Below are 27,361 nucleotides of genomic sequence, written 5' to 3' on the forward strand. Positions count from 1 at the left end.
CCAGGTAGCTAGGACTACAGATGCACACCACCATACCTGGCTAAAAAATGTGGTTTATATAACCATGGAATTTCATTCAGCTATAAAAAAGAATAAAATCTTGTCTTTTGCAGCAACATGGTGGGAACTGGAATGGAGGACATTATTTTAAGTGAAATAACTAAAAAACAAAGTCAGATGCTGCATGTTCTTATGGGTAAGTGGGAGATAAATAATGTGTACACATGGACATAGAGAATGTAATAATAGACATTGGCGACTCAGTAGGATAGAAGTGTAAGAGAAGGATGGGGGATGGGAAATTACTTAATGGGTATAGCGTACACTGTTCTGGTGATGGCTGCGCTAAAAACACTGCTATGCAATGTATCTTTGTAACAAAATGGCACTTAACCCCCCTGAATTTACAAAAAACAAATAAATAAAAGGCACATGTAACCATGCTTGCTTAAGAAAACTGATGGAGGGACAAGATGGCCTACTAGATGCAGGGAGGAAGTAGCATTCACACTGAGAGAGACCAAATTATTGACTAAACCACCTTAATTTGGGCAGATCTTCAAAGAGAAAAAGCTGAGAGTGGATGGAAACACTGAAGCTGAGCATGAAGGGGGCGGAAGCTGGGAACACTGTGTAGGATAACTGAACCCCTGGACTAGTTCCTGGCCCCTAAGAGCTCCTGGGAAAGAGGCGAATGAAGGACCTGAGGGACAGCTCACTTTCACCACTGACCCCTAGGATCCTAGTTACAGGGTGCCTCGAGTCCCCTGTGGACATGTGAGCTGGCAGAGAGATCTTGCTGGGGATAGGCAGAGACTAATTTTCAGATGTTGCAGAGCCTGGGAGTTTTTGTGGGCTGGGTAGCTCCGTCAGAGAGTGGCCATGGATGCCTTTCCTCTAGGGCTCCCCATCTCCCTTCAGGAAGTGCCAGCCCTAACTGACCTCTGAGCCAGAAGAGAGTGGGGCTGGCTTCGCTATGGAACAGGGCACATCTGTTGTGCTAGCTCTCTTGTCGACTGCCTCTCCCTGGACCTATGCCTAGGTGTACTGTGTAGCATCAGCAGCCCAGCCTGAGTGCTTGGGGTCAGGTTCCAGCTGTGCTGAGGAATTGCAGGTGTTTCTGGGCCACTGGGAAAAGAAATAAGGTGAAACATTGCACTCAGGCTGGGCTGCAGATGCTACACAGCTTGACATCTGGGTACCCCCAGAGCTGCAGCCTGCAGCCAAGATCATGGCCAGCACATGAGCTGGGGAGGAGCCTGTACCCTTAGAACACTGAGAGGGGTGACACACATGGGTTCCTGGACCAGGGTGGGAACCAGACATGCATTTCTCCTTAGACAGGGCCTGTCCAGAAGGGGTTTGGCATATTTCCCTGTTGCAGCCTCTGCCTGGGGGACCTGGCAGCCTGGAACACCTAACAAAAGAAACTCGGGCGTGGGCGCCCGTGATTGGAGGGAGTTCCCTAAAGTGGACCTGGTGAGGCCATCTCTTCTCTCCCTCTCCCCGTCCCTGACCTCCCCACTGCAGAGCACACCAGTGAAAGTGAGGAAGTACAAGAGTTGTGTGGCTGGGTATTAGCCTGGCTACTGGCCATTACTCTTAAGTGCCAGCTACTGGATTCTAGCCCAAACTGCAGCACCAAAAATCTGCTGATATATACACCTGTGAAACCAAGTGCAAGTGTTTACCTACACATAAAGATGTTGTACAGAGCCCTAGTCCTCTGAAAGCACCCAGAAACGAAGCTAACTGACTATATACAGTTAACACTGCAGAACACCAACCCTCCAAGATGAGAGTCAGTGCTAGAACTCTGGCAATTCAAAAAGCCAAAATGTCCCTCTACCTCCAAATGAATCCACTAGTTCCCCAGCAGTGGTTCTTAACTAGTTTGAAATGACTAAAATAACAGTCATAGAATTCAGAATCTGGATAGCAGGGACGCTCATTGAGATTCAGGAGATAGTTGAAACACAATCTAAGGAATCTGGTAAGATGATCCAAGAGCTGAAAGAGGAAATAAACATTTTAAGAAGGAACCAACTGAACTTCTAGACCTGAAGAACTCATGACAAAAATTTTGTAATACAATCAGAAGTATTAACAGCAGAATAGAACAAACTTAGGAAAGAATCTTAGACTTTGAAGACTGTTTCTTCAAGGCAACTCTGACAAAAATGAAGAAAAAAGAATTTTTTAAAACTGAAAAAAAAACTCTGAGAAATATGGGATTATGTAAAGTGATTAAATCTAAGACTCTGGCATTCCTGAGAGAGAAGGAGAGAGAAAAATAACTTGGAAAATATACTTGAGGGTGTAGTCCATGAAAATTTCCCTAATCTTGCTAGAGGTTGACATGTTAATCCAATAAATACAGAGAATACCAGATAGATACTATAGACAGGAACCATCACCAAAGCACATAGCCATCAGATTCACCAAGGTCAACACAAAAGAAAAAAATCTTAAAAACAGCTAGAAAGAAGGGTCAAGTCACATACAGAGGGAACCTCATCAGGTTAGCAGCAGACCTCTCAGTAGAAACCTTACTAGCCAGATGAGATTGGGGGCCTGTTTTCAACATCCATAGAGAAAAGAAATTTCAACTGTTTCATCTCTTACCAAACTAAGCTTCATAAGTGAAAGAGAAATAAAATCTTCATCAGATTTTAAGCAAATGCTGAGGAGATTTGTTTCAACTAGACCAGCCATATAATAAGTCTTTAAGGGAGTGCTAAACATGGAATCGTAAGAACAACATCTGATACCACAAAAACACGCTTAAGCAGGTAGCTCACAGGTACTGTAAAGCAACTATGCAATCGGTTCTACATAACAATCAGCTGACAAGATGATGACAAGATGAAAATCATGTGTATCAATACTAACCTTGAATGTAAAGGCACTAAACACCCCACTTAAAAGACACAGAGTGGCAAGGTGGATAAAAAGAGAAGGCTCAACCATCTGTCGTCTTCAAGAGAACCATCTTACCTCTCGTGACACCCATAGGCACAAAGGAAGGGGATGGAGAAAGATATGCAAACAGGAACCAAAAAAAGAGCAGAAGTCACTATTCTTATATCAGATAAAACATATGTTAAGCCAGTAAAAATTAGGAAGAATGAAGGACATTACAAAATGATGAAAACTACAATCCAACAAGAAGACTTAATTATCCTAAATACATAGGCACCAAACATTGGAGCACCCGGATTCATAAAACCAGTTCTTCTTGTCCTACGAAAAGACAGACAACCACACAATAATAGGGTGAGACTTCAACACCCCACTGATAGTGTTAGATCATCAAGGCAGAAAACTAACAATGAAACTTCAGCCTTAAACTCAACATTTGACCAATTGTACCTCATAGACATCTACAGAAAACTCCACCCAACAACTACAGAGTATATGTTGTTCTCATATGCATACTGAACATATTCTAAGAGCCAGCACATGGTCAGTCGTAAAGCGAATCTCAGTAAATTAAAAAGAAAAATCATACCAGCCACATTCTGAGACCACAATACAGTAAAAATAGAAATCAACATAAGGAAGATCTCTCAAAACTGCACAAGTACATGGAAATTAAACAACTTACTCTTGAAACTCCTGGGAGAATGTTGAAATTAAGGCAGAAATACATTATTTGTATTTAATGAAAATAGGGACACATCTTACTAGAATCTCTGGGATACAGCTAAACCAGTGTTAAGAGAACAGTTTATAACCCTAAATGCCTTCATCAAAAATTTAGAAAGATCTCAAATGAACAATCTACCCTTGCCCCAAAGGAACTAAAAAAGAAGAAAAAATACCAGCCCAAAGCTAGCAGAAGAAAAGAAATAACTAAAATTAGAGAAGAGTTTAATGAAATTGAGCTGCAGAAATCCATACAAAAGATCAATGAAATAAAGAGTTGGTTCCTTGAAAAATTAAACAAGACTCATAGACAGCTAGATTAACAAATACAGTTGGAAATGACAAAGATGGCGTGTAAGTGATCCCACAGTAATACAAAAGATCCTCAGAGAATAATGTGAACAACTCTATGCATGCAAATTAGAAAATCTAGAGGAAGTGTATAAAATTCTGGAAACATGCAGTCTTCCAAGACTCAATAAGAAAGAGATTGAAATCCTGAACAGATCAATATCGAGATCTGAATCTGAATCAATAATAAAAACCCTACCAACCAAAAAAGCCCTGGACCAGATGGATTCACAGCCAAATTCTAACAGACACACAAAGAAAAACTGATGCCAATCCTACTGAAAACTATTCCAGGAAATCAAGGAGGAGGGACTCCTCCCTAACTCATTCTACAAAGCCAGTATCACCCTAATACCAAAACCTGGCAAAGACACAACAACAACAAAAAAAGAAAACTTCAGGCCAGTATCCCTGATGAACATAGGCACAAAAACCCTCAGCAAAATACTAACAAATCAAATTCAGCAGCATATCAAAAAGTTAATTTGTGATGATTAAGTATCTTTCATTCCTGGGATGCAAGGTTGTTCCAACATACATAAATCAAAAATGCTTCACTGCCTGAACAGAATCAAAAGCAAAATCCACGTGATCATCTCAATTGACACAGAAAAAGCTTTTGATAAAATCCAATATCCCTTCATGACAAAAACCCTCACCAAACTAGGCATCAAAGGAACATACCTCAAAATAATAAGAGTCATCTATGCCAGACTCATAGCCAACATCATACTGAATGGGCAAAAGCTAGAACCTTTCTCCGTGAGAACTGGAACAAGACAAGAATGTCTACTGTTACCACTCTTATTCAACACAGCACTGGAAGTCCTAGCCAGAGCAATCAGGCAAGAGAAAAATAAAAGGCATCCAGATAGGAAAAAAAAAAAGTCAAATAGCTTCTTTTTGCTGCTGATATGATTCTACATGTAGAAAATCCTAAAGACTCCACCAAAAGGCTGCAAGAACTGATAAACAATTTTAGCAAGGTTTCAGGATACGAAATCAATGTACAAAAATCAGTAGCATTTCTATACACCATAATGCCCAGACTGAGAATCAAATTAAGAACACAATCCCATTCATAATAACCACACAAAAAATGAAATGCCTGGGAATACATCTAACCAAGGAAGTGAAATGAAAGATCTCTATAAGGAAAATTAAAAAACACTACTGAAAGAAATTGGAGATGACACAAATAAATAAGAAAACACTGTTCTCATGGATTGGAAGAATCAATATTGTTAAAATGGCCACACTACCCAGTGCAATCTACAGATTCAATGCTATCTCTATTAAACTACCAATGTAATTCTTCACAGAATTAGAAAAAAAGGCCATTCTAAATTTCATATGGAACATTGGATACCCAGGGACATAAATATGAGAACAGTGGACACTGCACACTACTAGAGAGGGCATGGGGGCATGGGTTGTAAAACTACCTATTGGGTATGTGCTCACTACCTGGATGCAATATAAATCACCATGTAACAGGTCTGTACATGTACCCCCCAGTATCTAAAATAAAAGTTGAAAGTAAAAAAAATTATTATTTAAAATTGCTTTATTACTCTGAAGTTGGATATTTTTTCAATTTTAAGAGTGATTTAACTTTTAAGAAATAAACATTCCTCTTTAGTGACGATTCCATGGAAATTATTCTTGAAGATTTATTAATGCTCTTTATTTAAAAAATTAAAGGCTTTTTTGAGTAATTTTTAAAACCATATGTTAAATTTTGCCCTCTTTTTTGTTTAACTTTGAATTTTGATTGTTTTTAAGACAGTTCTCATATTTGTACATAGGAAAAAAGTATTAATCATTTTTATTTCTAGGATTTTTTTTGTTTAATTTTATATAGCATTTCTATACACCAATAATGAGTAGCTGAAAAAGGCCAAGAAGGCAATCACTTTTACCAGAGGTATGGAAAACAAAATAAAATAATAAAGTTAGCCATGAAGGTGAAAGACGTCTATGAGGAAAACTGTGAAACACTGATAAAAGAAATTGAAGAGGACCCAAACAAATGGAAAGCCATCCCCTACTCATGGATTGGAAGAGTTAGTATTATTAAAATGACCATATTACACAAAGCAGTCTACACATTCAGTGCAATCCCTGTCAGAATATCCGTGTCATTTTTAACAGAAATAGAGAAAACAACTCTAAAATTTGTATAGAACTAAAAAAATAGCCCAAATAGCCAAAACAATCCTGAGCAAAAAGGATAAAGCTGGACGCAGCATACTCTCTGACTTCAAAATACAAGGCCGTAGTAACCAAAACAGCATGATGTTGATATTAAAGCAGACTTATAAACCAATGGAATAGAATAGAGAACCCAGAAATAAATCTACATATTTATATCCAACTGATTTTGACAAAAGTCCCAAGAACATATTTTGTGGAAAGAATAGCCTCTTCAATAAATGGTGTTGGAAAATCTGGGTATTCATATGCAGAAAAATGAAACAGTATTCCTATCTCTCACCATATACATACATGAACTCAAGACTGATTGAAGACTTAAACGTAAGACCTGAAACTATAAAACTACTAAAAGAAAAAAGGAGAAACACTTCAGGACATTGGGTTAGGCAAGATTTTATGGCTAAGACCTCAAAAGCACAAACTAAAACCCCCAAAATAGACAAATGGAACTATATTAAGCTAAAAAGCTTCTGCACAGCAAAGGAAACAACAGAGCAAAAAGACAACATGTTGAATGGGAGAAAATATAAAATATTAGCAGACTTTATCTGACAAGGAACTTATATTCAGAATTTACAAGAAACTCAGTGGTAGAAAAATAAATAATCCTATTAAAAAGTGGGCAAAGGAGATGAATAGACATTTCTGAAAAGACAGTTTGATATCACTGATCATTAAGGAAATGCAAACCAAAGTGACAATGAGATATCATCTTACACCAGTTAAAATGGCTATTATCAAAAAGATTAAAAATGACAGATGTTGTCAAGGATGCAGAAAAATGGGAATTCTTATACACGGTTGGAGGGAATGTAAATTAGTACAGCCACTATGGGAAACGGAGATATCTCAAAAAAGTAAAAATAGAACTACCATACAATCCAGAAATCCTTCTACTAGGTATTTATCTAAGGGGGAAGAAATTAGTTTTTATCAGTGGGATACCTGCATCCATAGTTTCTTGCAGCACTATTGACAATAGCACAGATATGAAATCAATGTAAGTGTCCATTTTCAGATGAATTGATAAGAAAATGTGGTAAATTTACACAGTGGAATACTATTCAGCCATAAAAAGAGTGAAACCTTGTCATTTGCAGCAACGTGAAAGAAACTAGAGGTCATTATGGTGAATGAAATAAGCCAGGCACAGAAAGACATTGCATGTACTCACTCATATGTGGGAGCTAAAAAAGTGGATCTCATAGAGGTAGAGAGTAGAATAGTAAATATCAGAGGCTCAGAATGGTGTGTGTGGTAAGGATAGGGGAATAAGAGGTTGATTAATGCATATGAACATAGTTAAATAGAAGGAATAAGTTCTAATGTTCAGTAGCAGAGCAGGGCGACTAGGTAACAACAATATATTGTGTATTTCAAAATCTAGAAGAGAGGACTTGAAATGTTTCCAACACATGGAAATAATAAATACTGGAGGTGATGGATACCTTGAAGTACTCCAAGTTGGTCATTCTATTCTTGTAACAAAATACCAGATGTACCCCATGAATATGTGCAAAAATTATGTATTAATAAAAATGTTTTTAAAGTTTTGATTTTATTTTTATTTTACAGATATTTGCAAATGTATACAAATACATTTTTTACGTGGTATGTCAAGTATTTGCTTTAAAATTGTATACGTATATATTTATGGTTATCTCCCTATTTTCATGTACGGTATTCTATATTTGTAAGTATTGTATTTGTCCAGACAGTTGAATCCTGACTCTGCCACTTAATGGTTTTGTGAATTTGGACAAATTATTTCATCACATGTTTTGGTTTCCTTTTCTGCAAGGGTAGTAGAGTTGTTGTGAAACTTGAATGAAATTATACGTGTAAAATACGTGGGATAGTGCATGATGCAGAGGAAGCCTTGAATTACTTTTGTTGTAATTTTTATTAGACTTGCCAAAGTATGTTCATCTTATTTTAGTCCTCCGTCCTCATGCGTGTGCGTACACACATACATACGCACATACACACACACACACACACACAATCTAAGAAAATGTTCTTAGATACTTCTGTTGCTTTTATTGAATTTAATTTTTTGCTGTTTTTATGTCCTCCTACTTTCTTTAGGGCTATTTTATGCCTTCTTTTCTTTTTTTTCTTGAGGCAGAGTCTCTGTCACCCAGGCTGGAGTGCAGTGGCGTGATCTTGGCTCACTGCAACCTCTGCCCTCTGAGTTCCAGAGATTCTCCTGCCTCAGCCTCCCTAGTACCTGGGATTACAGGTGTCCGCCACCGCGCCAGGCTAATTTTTTGTTTTTTTAGTAGAGACAGGGTTTCATCATCTTGGCCAGGCCGATCTTGGTCTCCTGACCTCGTGATCCACCCACCTGGGCCTCCCAAAGTGCTGGGATGCCTTCTTTTTAAAACTTGTTTCTGTGTGCCTCGTAGTTTTCATCCTTTTGTGATTAAAAACACATTTTAAGACTGAATTATGTTTTTCATTAACCTCTTAAGAATGAAGTTTTATTGTTAGAATAATAAAGGACTCTTGTTTTCACTGAGGTTCATGGAGGCTAGAAATTGAATGTTGTTTTGAATCCAGGGCAACCTAAAACCTCTGCTTTAGTGCTGAAAAAAAAAGCAAGCAGCTTTGCTGTGTTCCTGATTTTAAAGTGAATACTTTTGAATTGTAATATATTCTCATGAATTTTTTTTGCTATATTATTTTGGCTGATTTCTTTTATCAGGCTAAGTAAGTTACCTTCCAGTTCAAACTTACTAATTTTTTTCTTTTTAAAATTATAGGTTGCTGTTGAGGTTTCTTAATAACTTTTTTTTTCTGCCCTGTTGAAAGGGTGTCTTGACTCCTTTAACTTGTTTGTGTGATGAATTATATCAGTTGATTTTCTAATGTTACATTATTTTTACATAGTGGGGATAAATCTAACTGTCTGGATGTATTTCTCCATGTATTTCTGGATTTGGGTTTTAGTATTTATATTTTACATTTATATTCATCATTTTAAATTACATTTATGTTCATAATTATTGCCTAGCAATCTATCCCAAATATCAGTGACAAATAAAAATAAGCATTTATTTTCATAGATCTGAGAGTCAGCTGGCTTCCTGCCTTTTTGAAGCATACATGCTAGTACGGGAAGACAGATAACAACTGATGTAAAAAGTAATAAATTATTTGGTATTTTAGAAGATAAGAGATACAAAAAATAAGCCAGGGAAAAGGTGAGGTATGGGTGTTAATGGGTTGCACTTTTAAATATTGTTGACAGAGTTGTTCTCACTAAGAAGGTTATGTTTAAGCAAAGACTCAAAGGAGGTGAAAGAATCAGCTATGTGAATATCTGGGAAAATGCCATCAAAGCAGAGGGGGAACATCCAGGGAAAAACAACCTGGCTAATACTTGAGAAACATCAAGGCAGACTGTGGAATGAGCTAGTAGGGAAGTGGTAGGAAATGAGGTCAGAGTAGTCATAGAGAGCCAGATCATGCAGGAAATGAGGAGCCATTGGAAGGTTTTGACCAGAGGACAGTCCTGATTTATATTTTGAAGGGCTCATTCTGGACACTGTGGTAAGATTAGACTGAGAGGGACAAAATTGTAAGTGGGTCATTCAGATAGCAGCTCTTGCAGACTGGAATGATTCACCACGTATCACCATAACCAAGATAAACTGCCCATAAGAACTATACATTTTTTAAGTTCTTTTTAAATTTTGAAACAAAATGAAGAATAATATTTAAAAGCAAGCACCTGTGTAACTAGAACCCGGGTAGAGAAGTAGAATGCTGCCATTTCTTCAAAAGCCCCCATGCACTCTTCCTTAGTATTATGTCTTTTCTGCTTACTTTTATGGACATTAATTTTGCTTGCTTTAAGTTTTACCACCTAAGTACACATCCTTGAAAGATTAGTTTTGCCTGTTTTGAACTTTATATTGGAATCTTGCCCCTTCTGCCTTGCTTCTTTTGCTTAACCTCATGTTTCCAAGTTTCAGTTTTTTGCATATAACTATTATTCATTCATTTTTATGGCTACATAATTTTCTAGTGTATGAGTATATATCCATGAATTTTTTTCTCCACTGTTGAGTCTCAGATTTTTATCGTCTGAAAGATTTCCAATTGCGCCACTTCCTCACGAATACTTCATATTACAGGTTCTAAATTTTGGCCATTCTGGAATAATGATATTGCTTTATGATGTAATTTGAAGTTTTCTGATACATAACAAAGTTGAATACCTTTTCATACATTTATTGGCCATTTTTATTTTATCCTTCGTGATAACCCTGATCAGGACTTTGCCCATTTTTTTTGTGCTGTCTTAAAAAAAATGTTTTTACACATTTTTAATATATTTAGATATGAGCCTTCTCCTCCTGATTATGTGTTGCAAATACATTATTCCATACAATATATTATTTGGCTTCCCTAGTCATTATATGATATCTTTTGATGATCAGAAATTTTAAATTTTAATGTAATAAAATTTATCAGTATTCTCTTGTGATTTATGATTTTTATGTCTTGTTTAGTAAGAAATCCTTTGCCTTGGGATCATGAAGAAAAGTATTTGTATTTTTTTCTGCAATATTGATTGGCTAACACATTTCACACTTAGATCTATAATCTATCTAGAATTGGTTTGTATGTAAATTCATTTTTCCGTTATATTCTCGATTTTCCAAACACAATGCATTGAAAACATGATCCCCCACTCACCCACTGCTCTGCAGCCAACTTTGTCATACATCAGAATCTATGTGTGCAAGTGTCTATGTCTGGCTTTTTGGTATGTTATCTATTCCTGTGCCAATATCATCTGGTTTTAATTATTCTACTTTTAAAATAATTATTGGTATCTGGTAGAGTTTCTTCCCTTTAGTTTTCATTCTGTGCCTGCCAAGAAACCTTTTAATTACTGTTTCAGCTTTTCAGGTACTCTAATACCAGGAAGATGTGTGTGTCCTGGTTTGACATTCTGTTAACATTTCTGTTATTCTAATGGAGTTTTCTCCAGTGTAAATTTTAAGTTGTTCATATATCCTCTGTCATTTGAGTTTATTTGGCTACTGTGTAACAGGATCTAAATGCTAGATTCTTTACCTCTATTCATTTTTTACCTCACATAGGCCCTCTAGGCCCTGAAAAAAGACAAGTTTTTGGTCTTCTGAAAGTGAGGATAACACAGTAGACTGTGATCAAACTGTTCTGGAAAGATCAAACTGTTCTGGAAAGCAGCTTGCTGACCAGTCACTTGCTGGCAATGCTTCTTAACTTGCTCTCTTTAAGCCATTGCATTATATTCTTTAGCAGGATTAGGAAACAGTTTCCCTTTTAAAATGCATTGAATATTGGAAAAATCCTTACAAATACTGGTTTTAATATTTTTCCCACATTAATTTTATTCACAAATGATTTTTAATTTTTTTTTTAACAAATGCTGTTTCTGTTTGTTTTCTTCTGCTTTAAAATTTTTTTTTCCTTATTGTGAAAGTCTTCAAATGTATTTTTACTAGATGTTCTCAGTTTTACTTTGAAATTGGAGACCATAATTGCTTCATCAGAATCAGATAGCATAATAGAATGATTAGTTTTCACCAGTTAGAAACATTATACTGCTGATTTCTATTTGACTTGTATTATATTATTTTAATTTTTTTCCTGACATGTTTTGCTGAGCCAACATTTTCATTAACATTTATTAGTGTTTGGCTCCTAATGGAGTAGTAACCTTGAAATTATCCATATTGAATTTCATTTTGTTTTGATGTGTTATTTCTTTAATATATTGAGGTCCTTAGTGTATCTTAATTTCTTTCAGCGAATTAGCAGTCATGCCCTACCTAGTATTCCTAGGACCTTCTACAAAATTAATGAACATATTCTCAATTCCTTTATTCAGGTCATTGGTAAAGGTATTAAGTAACACGGGTTTATATATCTCCCAAAATATCTAACTAAAATGGATACCACTGAAAGACGTGTCATGGTATACCACCAAATTTTACATCTCTTAATTTCATCATTTCATTGCTTATCTTTTCTCTTTTTGATTGACAAATTCTTTCTTCAGTTAATGTTGATTTGGTTGCTGGTGACCCTTGTAACACTACTTCTTACTTTATAATACCTTACTTATTGAAAGTAGGTCCTACTTTATTTTAATTACTTAAAATTTATATTTCAATCTTTAAGGACAAAGACTCAAACTGTTTCTCACATGATTCTGCTCCAAAACTGCGATGCTTGTTCAGAGGTTACTCAGAACTCTATCAGTACCTAAACTTAAAGGATTGTATCTTCTTTGCAAAGCTTTTAGAGTAGTTTTTCTTTAAAATTTCAAATATTTTTGCTTTTACTATATCTGATACAGATATATCAACAAAGAGGTAGAATGGTATCACTTTGCAAATGGAGCTACACATTTTTTATTCTATATGCGTTGAGAATGCAAGTGAGTAGAACATTCCAATTGCTATATTCGGGTGGGAACACAGTATGATGTTGATATTGAGCTCTTGTCATCACTAAAGTATGCTGGACTCATTTATTTAGTGGATAAGAAAACATGATATGCTGGTAAGGTTAGATGAACCTTTGATTGCCTATTTATGTGTTCGTACACAGCAAATCTATTGAACCCTTCAATGTTTTCAGGAAAAGCTACTTCTCTTCAGAATGGATCAGGCTTAGTAAGGGGAAAGATGGTTTTTGAGTGAGCGAACAATGTTTTGATCATTTCAAGAAGAGAACCAGGTGTCCTAATATTAAAATTTAAGAGGAAGATGGTGTCTCTCTGAGAGATTTGAATGAAACTGCTTTGTATTTACCAGAATTTTGATGGGTTTGAACTAAATCTTGAAATAAGCACATCTAAAACTGTGGTTGAAATCACAGATTGGCTTTAACCAGAATATTCCCTTGGGGCTGGTGTTGAATTCAAAATCTTACTCATAGTAGCTCAGCAATGAAGATCTTATTGAAAAGAAAGAACAAAGAATCATTGAAAAAGTAAAGGAGGGGAAGCGGTGACCTTAGATATTGCCCATGCCATTTCTCATTCAGGTAATTTTAAAGGAATCCATACACATTGAATAGGTAATGAACAAATTTGACATAGTCAACCCTAGTTTGTTGTTCAAAAGAATGACTATGCTTTGCTATAGAGAGATTTGCCAGGAAAATAAGTTTTTCTTAGTCTAAACTTCATTGGAATCATAATTCTAAAGCCTCAATCAAGACTGTCCTTGAAGAAAAGTCTCTGCCAGAGATTGACACAGTTTTATATTAAGATTTGGTTTAAATATATGAAGTACATTAAGTATTATTAAGTAAGAAGTATGTGGTTTAAATATACTTTATATTTGGTTTTCCATACTTGATAAGTGTTTGGGTTTTCTGTTTTTTCCAGTTTCTTCAAGATTGATTTAGGGTTTTTTGTTGTGATATTCAAATGAATTTTCAATTTATTGCATTGTACTTAGAGGAAATACAGGTTCAATCTATTCATGGCTTAAACTCTGAAACAAGTTGAGTGGCATGTCTTTTATCAACGTGACCAGGTAGGTAACTGTTTCTCTTAGAGGGCATTTTTTTCCCTAAGATCTTAGTTTTTCACATCACTGCCATCTATGCCTTCATCCGTTGTCCCTTTAAGTTACTCACCAGTGAATTGTGTCAGTAAATGCTCTTTGTAATGATTGGTTTTTATAAAATCTGGGGTTAACAGCTAGCATTGCTACATTCTTTTTTTGATTTACATATATTCTTTCCAGTTTTGTGTCATTTATAATGTAATATAAAAATTTGAGGGAAATTTTATTTGTGAACTAATTGAAATATTATAAAAGGAAACTGAAACATATTAACCTTCTGTTTTCCTAAATTATCTCTTAGAATTATGAATAATTCTCTATGTCCAAACCCAGAGCAAAATAAATTATAGCAGTTTTCTGATTAAAATATGGGGAAAATATTTAGAGCTAATTAAATGTAAAACACATATATCTTTTTCAATGAAAGTTGCCTTTGATAGTTCACATTTTGGTCAAGAGATAGAATTGCATCTATTAAATGAATTATTAAGGTATCCATGACATGGAGTTAGAGGATTAGTGTTTCATGCCCAGCAGGACAAATCAGCAATACATCCCTTATAATGCAAATTGTAAGTTGTTGCTTTTTATCTTTTTAAAAAAATAATTAGATGAAGCAGAGGTACTTTTTGTTTAATTTTGCATTTAAGATATAATGAATAGAATAGTCTTGCAAAATTTATATTAGAAGTTATAATTAATTTGTTTTGATAGAAGTATTATTTAGAGTATTATTGTGGTCCAAGTAAATCAAAATTGAAAATGTGTTGGTTTAGTAGATAAATATCCCCCATATGTTTAATTGTTTTAATGTATATCCTAGCATTTTTCTCAGAAAAAATTTTCTTAGCTAGAAAATGTTCTTTCGTAACAAAATATGATGCAGAATTTAAGTGAAATCTACAATACTTGCAAAGTTGAAATGTATTTGCTCTTGCTTTGACTTTAGTAAGATTGTAATTTTATCATCTTTTTAATGACCAACTTATCTGTAGAAATTAAAATGAATTTTACCACTGTTACTGAAGCTTAAAATTTAAAAAAATTGGTATTTTTAAAGTTTAATTTTTGTAAACACATACATTTATTTCTAAATATAAAGATAACTGCCAGAGCCAGTTCAGTATACATAACACAAATAATCATTAGTCTTGAAAGGACTAAACTTTCTACATTTTCTGGTGAGATATTGTACCTAGTGCCCCTTCTCACTTTGCAGTATGATCTTTAGGTAATTCATATAGCGGATGATATAGCTCACAGAGAGCAGTTAATATTCTTTATTGAGCACTACTAATGAATATCAAGCTTATTTTTTACAGAGTACCTTTAGTTTTTTAATTCATATGTGTTTTATTAGCTTTTCAAATGTGGCATACAAGGATGTACTGCATATTTTGGTTTTTAAACTTAATTCTAAATTCTAAAATATTTTGAATAGTAACTTGAATAGAAAAAAGTTACGATTCCAGTTTTAAAATTCATGTATTTACTTTGAGGAAGCTGAAATTGCTTGCTATTTTTTAACATATATAAAAGCTATAAATAAAACATTTGCACATAATATATATAGTAAGCTATGTTACTTTGGTCACGTAGCGTTTTCTTATCTTTTATATGCAGGTTGGCGTACAAGGAGCGGTATTGGTGTTTAAGATCATGGATTCTGGAATCAAAATGTCTAGGTTCAAATCCAGGTTCTACCACTTCATAGATTTGTGAACTTGGACAACTTAATTATTCTCTGGACTTCAATTTACTAATCTAAAACCTAAGATAATATTATAGTACTTATCATAAAATTGTCTTCAGCATTAAATTTTAAAATGAAAGCAATTATAACAATATCTGGCAAATGGGAAGCTAAGAGATTAGCAGTTAACAGTTTGGGTTCAGGAGTCAGTGTGCCCAAGTTCAAATCCAGATTGTGTCACTGAATAAAAATTTTAAGATCTTGAAGATTTTACTTACTCTTTGTGAACCTCCGTATCTATATCTGTAAAATACGGTTGCAGTGAGGATTAAGTAAGATAATGCTTGTAAAGCACTTAAAATAGTCCCTGTTAAATAATAAGCACTTTTTAAGTGTTTGATATTGTTCAGGTTTTTAGTTGGTCTTGGTTTTGTTGTTTACCACATTAAAACTTTGCAAATTTGGATGGGAAAACAGTGCATTAGTGAAATTTGAGTTATTGACTATATTCAACAAATTTAATTCTTCAGATGTGTAATATTAACCTAAACTAATTATTGACTGTGTGCTTTTAAATAGAATTTTTTTTTTCTTTTTGAGATGGAGTCTCACTCTCACTCAGGCTGGAGTGCAGTGGCGCGATTTTGGCTCACTGCAACCTCCGCCTCCTGGGTTCAAGCAATTCTCCTGCCTCAGCCTCCTCGGTAGCTGGGATTACAGGTGCCCACCACCACACCTGGCTAATTTTTGTAATTTTAGTAGAAATGGGGTTTTGCCATGTTGGCCAGGCTGGTCTTGAACTTCTGACCTCAGGTGATCCACCTGCCTCAGCCTCCCAAAGTGCCGGGATTACAGGCGTAAGCCACCACACCTGGCATAAATGGAGATTTTGAAGATCCTCCTTAAGAGGCATATGTATTTAAATAGATTTATTTTCCTGCAGTGGATGGCCTAGAATGCTTGAAAGAAGGTAGCTTCATGTATAGATAAATTAACCATATTTTTAGAAATACTTATGTAGAATGACTTTGTAAGCAGATTCATAGTATAAAAAGATTTTAGGGGGAAATTCTACTCCTATAATGAATGAGAATATATTTTTTATTAGTGAGGTCTAAATCTGTGTAATTTTTTAATTGATGGTGTACAGCAGGGGTGTCGAATCTTTTGGCTTCCTTGGGCCACACATAAAATACACTAACGGTAGCTGATGAGCTAAAAACAAATTGTAAAAAAAACTCGGCCGGGCGCGGTGGCTCAAGCCTGTAATCCCAGCACTTTGGGAGGCCGAGACAGGCGGATCACGAGGTCAGGAGATCGAGACCATCCTGGCTAACAAGGTGAAACCCCGTCTCTACTAAAAATACGAAAAAAAGCTAGCCGGGCGAGGTGGCGGGTGCCTGTAGTCCCAGCTACTTGGGAGGCTGAGGCAGGAGAATGGCGTAAACCCGGGAGGCAGAGCTTGCAGTGAGCCGAGATGGCGCTACTGCACTCCAGCTTGGGCGACAGAGCGAGACTCCGTCTCAAAAAAAAAGAAAAAAAAAAAAAAAAAACAACTCATAAGATTTTAACAAAGTTTACAAATTTGTGTTGGGCTGCATTCAAAGCCATCCTGGGCTGCATAAGGCCGGCAGGCCATGGGTTGGACAAGCATGGTTTACAGTATTCATATCTTTAGTTTAATTTCAGTATGTCTTCTATTGCAGTTTTATGTACAGGTGGGATTTACCTGTACAGTTCTGAGTTTTATACTCAGAACTGTTACTGGCTAACTTCTGGTATCATTATAATATATTTGAAATAATAAATATTAGTTTAGTTCTCAGCTAAGGATGAAAAATGAGCTTGAAGATTTTAAATATTTTTATTAGAAGATATTTTATTTCTTGTCTATGACCATATTACTGTTTTAAAATTGTAAATAGATAAAATATTTTTAATGAATGTAAAAAACAGGCATTCAGTCAGGGAATTATGTGAATAGTATGTTTACAGCAGGCATATTTCACCTTTTTTCACCTTTTCCTAGTGGAGCAAGCGGCTTTTTTTTTTTTTTTTTTTTTAAATTTGTCTGATGCCACAGTATGTATTTATCTAAAGATATGTAACATAATATATTTACCATTAATAAAGCCTGGCACCTGCATTTGCCAGCTTGGTTTTATTTAGCAAGTGAAGTGTTTCATGTGGAATAAGAGGAACAAAAAAGAGGGAAAATTTTCAAATTTTGTTAACTAACCTGACCTTTACCAGAACATCATACTCATATTTCCCTCTGTGAAATATTCTGTTGGCATTTCCAATGTAGCATGTCAAAAACTAAACTAATCATCTATCATTCTCCTTCTATTTTCCTCTTTCCTCCCATGCTCTAATCCAAATGCCTTTCTTCTCATATTCTTCATTCTGGTTAGTGCATTACCATTTACCTGGTCACTCAAAGCAGAAACTTTAGAATTAACCTCAACTCTTCTTCTTTCTTACTCTCTAAATTTACATAAGTGGATCATTATCAATTTTCTTTGAATAAAGACTAGATTTCACCCTTCTCTGTTACCACTGCTACCACTTAAAGAACTGAAGATATTTTACCACTGTTGACTTGCTACCATATTTCAGTTTTCTAGTTGTTGTTTTTTTTTTAAACCAATATAGTTCTACAAGGCATACTTGTAATCATGTTACTCCCCAAATACAAAATTTTTGGATGATATTCAAGGTTCTTTGACAATATGGACCTTGCTTTCATCTCCAGTTACAGCTCCTCTGGTATATTCTTGATCTTTCCTGAATACACATATATTTATTCATTCATTCATCCATCCATTTGTCCACAGATGTTTATATGTCAGCTATGTGGTGCTGTCCTAGGTACTTCGAAGATACAGAGGTAAATAAATATGACAGCTGTGATTATTGCCCATTAGTGCTTATAGAATGCCAGGTATATTTTACCAGGTGTCTTATTAAATGCCAGGTGTCTTTAACCATGCTATTTCAAATGTACTTTTACTATTTATAGAGGTTCTATTAATCTTTTATACCCTATTCAAGTGCCATCTCTTCTAAAGCATTTTGTGACTTTCTCAGGTACTGGTTCTTTGTGTTCCGGTAATAATTTATATTCATATCTCTATTATAGTATTTACTATATGTTATACTTACTTGCTTATAGTGGATCTCTCCTACTAGGTTGAATTTTTAAAATGGGCAAGAGAAAGATGAAAGAGGAACATAGAAATAAGGATTGAGGCAAGGGATAGAAAGAGGCAAGAAGAGGAGAGAAGGTAAACAGAAGCAGTATGAGTAGTAGTTAAGACGCAGACACTGGGGCCAGACAGGGTTTGAATCCTGACTTACTATTTGTACACATAGTTTAATATCTCTTTGTCTCAATTTACAATTGGGATGATAATAGGATCTTTGTGAAGATTAAATGGGTTAATATATATAAAATGCTTAAAACAGTGAGTGGTATATAGTATATGCTATATGTTTTTGTTGCTATTTTTGTTATCGATAACTAGCTTTCTTAAGTGACATGAGCTACATTTTCTCTTTCATTTAGTTTTCCAAGACATGGGAGATTTTCAGTCTGCATGATATCTAATCTTGTGTAGCCACTTAAGGCATTAAATGTCTGATTGTTTTGAGCCTGGACTAAAAGAGGAACTCCTATATATATTTGTTATTACAGTGTAATATTGAAATACTGCTCTTTTTTGCCTCTTCATAACAGATTATGTTCTGCTTCTGATTTTCCTGGCTATCTGAAATGTTGATTTTAATTATTCTGTTTTCATTTTTACTCCATATCTCAGGCTTGATACATACCACTGTTTTTATGTCATATACCTTAGCTTCTTTTATTAAAATAGTTTTCTTCCCTGGCTGTGCTTCAGCCTGAGGACAAGACAGGCAAGGCTAATGTCTGGCTATAATTTCCTGGTTCTAGGAGCAAGATCTGTCCTTCAGCACCAGCCTGGTATCCAGCTAGCACTCCTACCATTCCTGCTGCCTCCTACTCTCACTCCTCCTCTCACTTCCATTGCCCCTGCCTTACAGTGTTACTCTGCTTCATCTTCTACTGTAACACCATTGACCCCGCTTTGAAAAGATATAATGTCTTATTCAGTTCTATACCTCGTATGCCTAACTTTTATAAATAATGAAAAAGGAAATCAAAGCACTCATCATTGACCAATTGGTGACTTCATTTTTAACAAATGAGTTAAGATGCTATTTGCCATTGCTCTCTGATTTAAGAATCTTAGAGAAAACAACATTTTAGTTGCTGCTTGAATGATGGAGGAGGAAGAGTAGATTATACAGGGATCTTTGTAGGGGTGTTTGAAACTTAGAATCATTCTCAGCTAATACTTGAATATTATCTGTAAGACATGGAGGATACAAAAACTTAGCTCCTGTTTAACTTCAAATGACTGATATAGTGACAAATAAAAAAGTTGAAAGAGAGATTGCCAAGGACTGGAGAAGCTGTCTTTTGTCTTTTCCCACTGTATAAAACCTCTCTAGGTGATTTCATATATTTGCTTGAGACCAAATTCTCTTGAAAATCTAGTAGCTTATCATAACAGAATTTCATTCAGTTTCTGGAATATAACATGATCCTCTGTCTCTGGGCTTTTGCACATGTTATTTCTGCCTGAAGTAATTCTTATTAATTCTTAAAATATAATCATAGAGTCCATAACTTCCAGAAAACCTTTCTTGATCTTTCAGCACTGGAATAAGTGTTCCTGTGTTCTCATAGTCCCTGTTCTTTCCCAATCATAGCCTTTATTACACTATATTGCCTTTATTACGCTGTGTTGTATCTGTCTTCACCAGATTGTTCAAGGAACTCAGGAACTGTTTATATAACAATGCCTGGTATATGGTTGGTGCTCCAAATATATAAGTTGGTTGAGTGAATGAGTAGGATATAGTAGAGAGGCGTTGGTTGTTCTAGGCAAGGGAAGAGGATCAATAAAAACAAGGAGTGTGGTATTGAATATTGCAGATTCTGAGGCAATGAGTACAACATTTGACTGGAGTATAGTATTGAAAAGGGAGGCTGGAGCTTTGAATGCCACATTAGGGAATACAAAGTTTACTAAGAAAGAGCGATTGAAGCTTTTAGAGATAAAAATAATGATATGTGTTCTCATAAATTTTGTTAAGTAATATATCCGTGCATGGGATATAACTTTTTTCTAATTCTTTTTTTTTTTTTTTTTTTTTTTTGAGACGGAGTCTCACTGTATCACCCAGGCTGGAGTGCAGTGGTGTGATCTTGGCTCACTGCAACCTCTGCCTCTCAGGTTTAAATGAGTCTCCTGCCTCAGCCTCCTGAGTAGCTGGGATTACAGGTGCCCGCCACCATGCCTGGGTAATTTTTGTACTTTAGTAGAGACAGGGTTTCGCTATGTTGGCCAGGCTGGTCTTGAACTCGTGACCTCAAGTGATCTGCTCACCTTGGCCTTCCAAAATGCTGGGATTACAGGCATGAGCCACCGTACCTGGCCTTTTTTCTAATTCTTATTTTCAAATTTTTGCAGTGCTGTTCGATGGATTAAACATATGATGATTGCCTATTTTATAGACTCCTGTCTTTTTTTTTTTTTTTTAAGACAGGGTTTTGTTCTGTTGCCCAGGCTGGAATGCAATGGCACAATCTTGGCTCACTGTGGCCTCTGTCTCCCAGGTTCAAGCGATTCTCATGCCTTAGCCATCCAAGTAGCTGGGATTACAGGCATGTGCCACCATGCCAGGCTAAGTTTTGCATTTTTAGTAGAGACAGGGTATCACCATGTTGGCCAGGCTCGTCTTGAACTCCTGGCCTCAAGAGATTCTACCCACTTGGCCTCCCACAATCACACCTCCCACAGGGATTACAGGTGTGAGCCGCTGTGCCTGGCTGACGCCTGTCCTTTAAGATTGTTCCTCTGAATATTTAAGGAAACTTAGAAAATTTGAATGAATGCTGCTGAATAGATTGAACAACTGTCATCAAACTTTGCAGTTTGTTTTTCTTATAAATGAAACTATTTTTAAACTATGACAATTAAAAAATATGATTCAAATAAGGTAGTAAGCTAACTTATGTTTGGGGTTTCCTTCTTATTTGTAGCTTAAAGAAAAATAAATGCTTACAGCTGTGACTTTTTTTTCTCTAGTATCTCCAGAGGCAGTTGGATTTTTGTCAGCTGTTGGGGTGTTTATTATCTTGATGCTGCTCCTTTTTCTCTATATTAATAAGAAGTTCTGTTTTGAAAATGTTGGCGGGTTTCCAGATCTTGGTTCAGAATACAGTACAAGGAAGAATTCACAAGATAAAATTTGTAAGTATCATATTGCTGCTTCTCTTGTTTGTTCTCTTTATCTGTACTATTATTTACTTATTTTAATATATGCAATAAAAAGGTTGGTTGTGACATACAATAAACTAATATTTGAGCTACTGTTCTGTAAAAGATCTGTTGAGTAAATTATGTTCAGGTGTCCTTCTGTTGTTCATGAATTGCTAGTACATAAAGGTGAATTGTCTACTATCACAAAATGACATTTTAATTTTCATATGTAAGATATACTTTTGAGCCTATGATAGGAACAGATGCGCTTGAGGAAGAAGGAAGTATGTTGTTACTTTATGTAGCATACTTCCATTGTCCAAGAAGCTCTTTAGAGAACTTTTTTCTCCACATCCCTAGAACACTTTTGAAAGTGTTCACCCTTTTTCTTTACCTGCTATTTAATTTTCAGCTAATGGGTAATTTTATTGTTTGGAGGAGTTGGAGGTGGTTCTACTTAGTAACTTAATTTATATATAAATTGTGATGATAAAAAATAGTGTTCTGCTCCCTCCCTTGGCACCATATATTATAGCGTTACTGGATACTAGGAAAGATGAGGGCTGTAAATACCATTCTTTCTCTTATGGAAACATTTTCCTTGGAATTTTTTTTAATTACTACAAGAGTTTTTAAAATTTTCTATTTCCAAAGACTGGTTTATATAAATGATAGCAGAAACGAATTGGAAATTATAAAAGCAAAGTGTTAATTTAGAAGAATGTGATGAAAAATAGCTGAGAAATCTTGCTTTACTTATCTGTGTACAGAGATAAGTGTTGGAGATATGCTTTTCTGTTACATCTGATAACTTAAAAGGTGATAGCCCTGTTACTTACAAGAATCTGTAAGTTATTAAATTATATGTTGTGACTTTTGCATTAAGAAACTATAAATAGTATTTTATACAGTTTTAATTTGGTTAAGTTCAATGCTTCTTATAATCCACTCCAGTCCTGCTTTTTGATCATTTGTGCAGAAAGAACTGGCTAAAAGTATCTCTTTACCGGCCTTTGGTAATTCACTGGTTCAGTGTTTCTGGCTTTTCCTTTGTTTAATGACAACTTTGTACAAATTTTATTAAGTACTCCCAAAGAGCTTTTTGTTTATGTGGATTTTATCTATTGATATGTACCATATTAGAGTTAAAACTGAGAAAATTTAAAATATTTATTTTTTAAAAAAACAAGACTATTACACATTAATATAAATAACATCTTTAAATTAAAAAAAACTATCTTCCAAAACAAAAAGAAAATGGGGAAAAATGGTGAGAAGAGTGATTTTGTTACACTTTTTGCAAATCTTTTTAATGACTAGCATAATGGAAGACAGCTGGATTCTCATTTCTGCCTCTACATTCAATCTGGCATGTAGCCTCTGGATAACTCGTGTTCACTTGTGAGCCAATGAGAATGAAAAAGTTAAGTACCCCCTTGCTGTTATTGTAAAACTAGTCTTGACCTTGAGGATCCCTTGAAAATGTCTCAGGGAACTTTATTTTTCTGAGCCTTGTTTTTCTTTCACTTATTAAATAGGAATAATAATATTTACCTCCTAGAATTACTGTAAGATCAAGTGAGATAAAATGTGTCAATTATAATGCCTTGCATATAGTAGCCACTCAGCAAATGTCCACACCTCCTCTCCCCTAATCTTACCACTAGGCAAAATTGTTTAGATATTTCCCTCTAATATTTTTCTTAATTTGAAATGATACTGGGTAGTTTATTAGTAAGATAGGGTAGTTCCCTTACATAGACTATTAATAAGCAAACTAAAAGTACATAATAAAAATCCTTTTTATACTTCTTCTTTCAGGTATAGAATAAAAACCAATAGTATTTGAGGGAAAAATATTGTCTTGCTGCTGTTACAATAGCTGTGGAGTGAGAAAAAATGTCATAACATTTAAACCAAGTGGTTTGATTTTTGTTTTTCGGAAGAATCTTTACTTCAGCATATTTCTTTCAATGCATAATGTATTTACAGAAAGATTGAAAGCTACAATGTGAATTGCTAATATTGAGCTGACGAATAGCAACATTTAAGTAAATGTTAAATTCAAGTTCCAAAGTGGTTGATATTTTGAGAAGAGAAAATTCTGTTACTGCACCTTTTAGGAACAAGGAATTAGAAAATGGCATTTTTCAGAAATTTCCAACAGAATCTGCCTTCAGTGTCCTCTCTGGTAGACACAATCAGTAGTGCTGTAGAGGATTTGACCACTGCTGTTGGGGAGGTCAGCTATGCTTTAACTGACTCAGTTGCTGAGCAGGTAACAAGTATGATAAGTGGCTTTCGCCCAGAAGAGGAAAGCTCTGTAGCAGAAGAAGCTGTAGACACTTCTAACCAAAAAAATGCCGGGTTAACAGAAGTCTCCAAAAACACTAATTGTCAGAAAACACAAGCCAATTTAGAGCATAGAGCAAAGCAAATAAATACTTGCAAAACTTCAGTTTCACAAAAGCAAGATCAAGGTATATATGAAGAAAGGGTATCTAAACATGTTAATGATAGGCAACAGACTCTATCAGGATATCAAGATACTGGTAATACTGGTGATTCTTCTTTGAAAGGCTGCATGAATAATGGTGGGATATCAGTTATCAAACAGAATACAAGGGCTGGATCTATTTGTCAAGAACTTGAAAGTACCAACAGATGTAAAACAATTGGACTAGGAGTTTCCAATAATGGTAAGAATGATTTAAAGGAGGTAAGATATCAAGAAATGAAAGGAAATCAGAAGAATGCCGATGGAATAAACAAATTGTATGAGCAAAAGAAATACATTGGTACAGATAATCGTGAAAAGGAAGAATATACTAAATCTCAACATGTATATTTGGGAAGAGATCAAGAGAATATGGGGCATTTCAATAAATATAAACATCTTCCCAATTTAGGGCATTCAGATCGTTTAAAGAAAGCTGAAAAATGTGTTAAAAGTAAAACATCTAAAGGGAATGAATGTTCAGGAAATGAATGTTCTTTAAAAGGTATTTTGACAAGCAATAGACATATGACACAGAAATCCATTATAAAAGAAGACATACATCCAGCACCACCAACTAATTCTAAAGATAAGTTATCTGGGAAAATTGAAGAACAAATAAATTCAAAGAAATACTGTAAAGTGAAAGAAGACGTAAAACCGAAGAAAACTGAGGCAATTTCTGCCAAGAAAGGAACAGCAAAGAGTAAAGATGAAAAATATTCTAAGTTAATACCAGAAAAAGGTGAGGTCTCCTAATGTTGGTGTGAATGATTAAATTTTCTCTTGATTTTTTAAATTAGTAAAACATCATCCAAATTTCTCAGCTTTCCTATTCATGTGTCTACATTTAAGACTTTCTTGAATCCTTTTACTGGGAAACATTTTTAAAGCCATTCAGTATTTTTTCTAAAATGACTTTGAGAGCATTCATGTTATTTGTGCCGCTAAGTATTGCCCCTGGTCCCTGCATTATTTGGCCAACTTTTCAGCAGCCCTAGTTTTTCTTAATGTCCCTATTATGTATGTAATCGTAGCAGAACTGAAAAGTCTTCTTAATGTCCTCGTGATCCGCCCGCCTTGGCCTCCCAAAGTGCTAGGATTACAGGTATGAGCCACTGTGCCCGTCCATTCTAGCAATTTTTTGATTGTCAGATTTAGTGATCTTTGGTAGGCCCAGTTTAGTTCTGATAGACTTACTGCTTAAAGTAGCAAAAATTAAAAAATAATGTAAAATAGTTTACATATTATTTTATTCAGAAAATAATGGTAGAATGGACACTCATAATAAATTCATTACAAGTAGCATGTAGGGTTTTTAACTTTTTAAATTTGTTTTCATTAAGAAGCATGCTAGTACCTAAAGAAACCAAATATTTCTAACATATTCCACAATATAGTCAGTACTAAACTTACGCATGTTCCCAAATGATTTTCAAAAGCTTTTTGATCCATAGGTTAACCCTTCATTTAGCTGAACGGTAATATTACTGGTACCTATGTTCCAGATTCTGACACAGGGTTTATAAGGTATAGAAAAAGGAGGAAGGCCGGGCACGGTGGCTCACGCTTGTAATCCCAGCACTTTGGGAGGCCGAGGCAGGCGGATCACGAGGTCAGGAGATCGAGACCATCCTGGCCAACATGGTGAAACCCCGTCTCTACTAAAAATACAAAAATTAGCTGGGCATGGTGGTGGGTGCTTGTAATCCTAGCTACTCAGGAGGCTGAGACAGGAGAATTGCTTGAACCCAGGAGGCGGAGGTTGCAGTGAGCCGAGATCACGCCACTATACTCCAGACTGGCAACAGGGTGAGACTTCTCAAAAAAACAAACAAACAAAAGAAAAGAAAAAGGAAGGGTTTTCTTCTCTATTTCTAATGCAGGTTACGTTAGGTAATGTTTTTTAATAGGTGAAGTTTGGCCACAGACTAATTACCCTCCTCAAGAGACTCAAAACCTTTTGCTGCTTTAAGATCCCCACCGTGGTATCCAACAAAATGCTAACAGCTCTGCACTGGGAGTCGGAGGTCTTATGGCTCAGCCATCTCATTGTTGTCTAATAGTATTTTCTGCAACAATGAAAAAGTCTTACATCTCTGCATTGTTCCATACAATAACCACTAGCTGCATGTGGCTGTTGAGCACTTCAAACGTGGCTAATAGCATGGGGAACTGGGTTTTAATTTCTGTTTAATTTTAATTAGTTTAAATAGCCACATATGACTATTGGCTATGTATTGGGCAAGCACTGTCACAATATGTGACATTGGTGATAGCATTACCCATTTATGGCTTTATTTTACTGATTTAAAAACTAGGACTAGACTAGATGACATATAACCTTTTTCTAACTCTAAGCATTTAGTTTCTGTCCTGTATTTAAAAATTACTTATTCTGTAACTCCCACTCAAATTTCAGCCTCGATTTCTTTACTACAGATTATCTTAACTGACTATAAAGAGAAAAATAACCCTGTTGAACTAATGAATTTTAACTACTGTAGTCTCTTCATCTTTCTAGAATTGTTTAATAATTCTAAGAAAGTTGCACCATTGTGCAGTTTCAAAGTGGTTACCTTTTCAAAAAACTGGTAATAACTAGTGCTTTTTAGAACAATAAAAAATTTAGACTTCCTGAAAGTTTTTTTTGAAATTTAGGTATATTTAGGTAAAATTTTCTTAGAAATTCTGCCTTTCACAAGCAGTAAGTGTTAACAGTTTGGTGTATATCCTTACAGATAGTTTTGTCTGTGCATACCTAGACTGCATTATGTGTGTGTACATGCCACGTGTGTGTATATATATTTTTCAAATGGGAATGTAATTATAACTTCTACTTTTTAACCTCCTTTTTTCTCATAACATGATATTGTAGTTATTCTTTCCCTGAGAGTTCTTTTAAGTTCACATCCTCATTTTTAATGACTGCATAGTATATCATTGAATAGATGTATCATATTTATTTAAACAAAGCCCACTGTTGGACATTTAGATTATCTCTTTTGCCATTAAATAC

The 27,361-nt window shown here is 35.2% G+C and overlaps 1 protein-coding gene across 14 annotated transcripts in view; it reads left to right on the forward strand.

The window, feature by feature from the left end:
• The window catches only part of SYT14 (synaptotagmin 14), a 222,629-nt gene that overhangs the window by 47,160 nt on the left and 148,108 nt on the right, over positions 1 to 27,361 (forward strand). For 8 of the 14 annotated variants that reach the window (XM_005540725.4, XM_005540726.4, XM_065541184.2 and 5 more), the window contains one exon: positions 21,672 to 21,836. In XM_005540725.4, the coding sequence (XP_005540782.1) occupies positions 21,672 to 21,836 (165 nt within the window). Of the gene's footprint in view, positions 1 to 21,671; positions 21,837 to 23,666; positions 25,088 to 27,361 lie in introns of those variants that run through there. The other 6 variants (XM_005540720.5, XM_074026580.1, XM_065541178.2 and 3 more) reach the window with 3 other exon arrangements.

The sequence above is a fragment of the Macaca fascicularis genome, chromosome 1 (genome assembly GCF_037993035.2).
Source record: "Macaca fascicularis isolate 582-1 chromosome 1, T2T-MFA8v1.1".
NCBI classification, from domain to species: domain Eukaryota; kingdom Metazoa; phylum Chordata; class Mammalia; order Primates; family Cercopithecidae; genus Macaca; species Macaca fascicularis.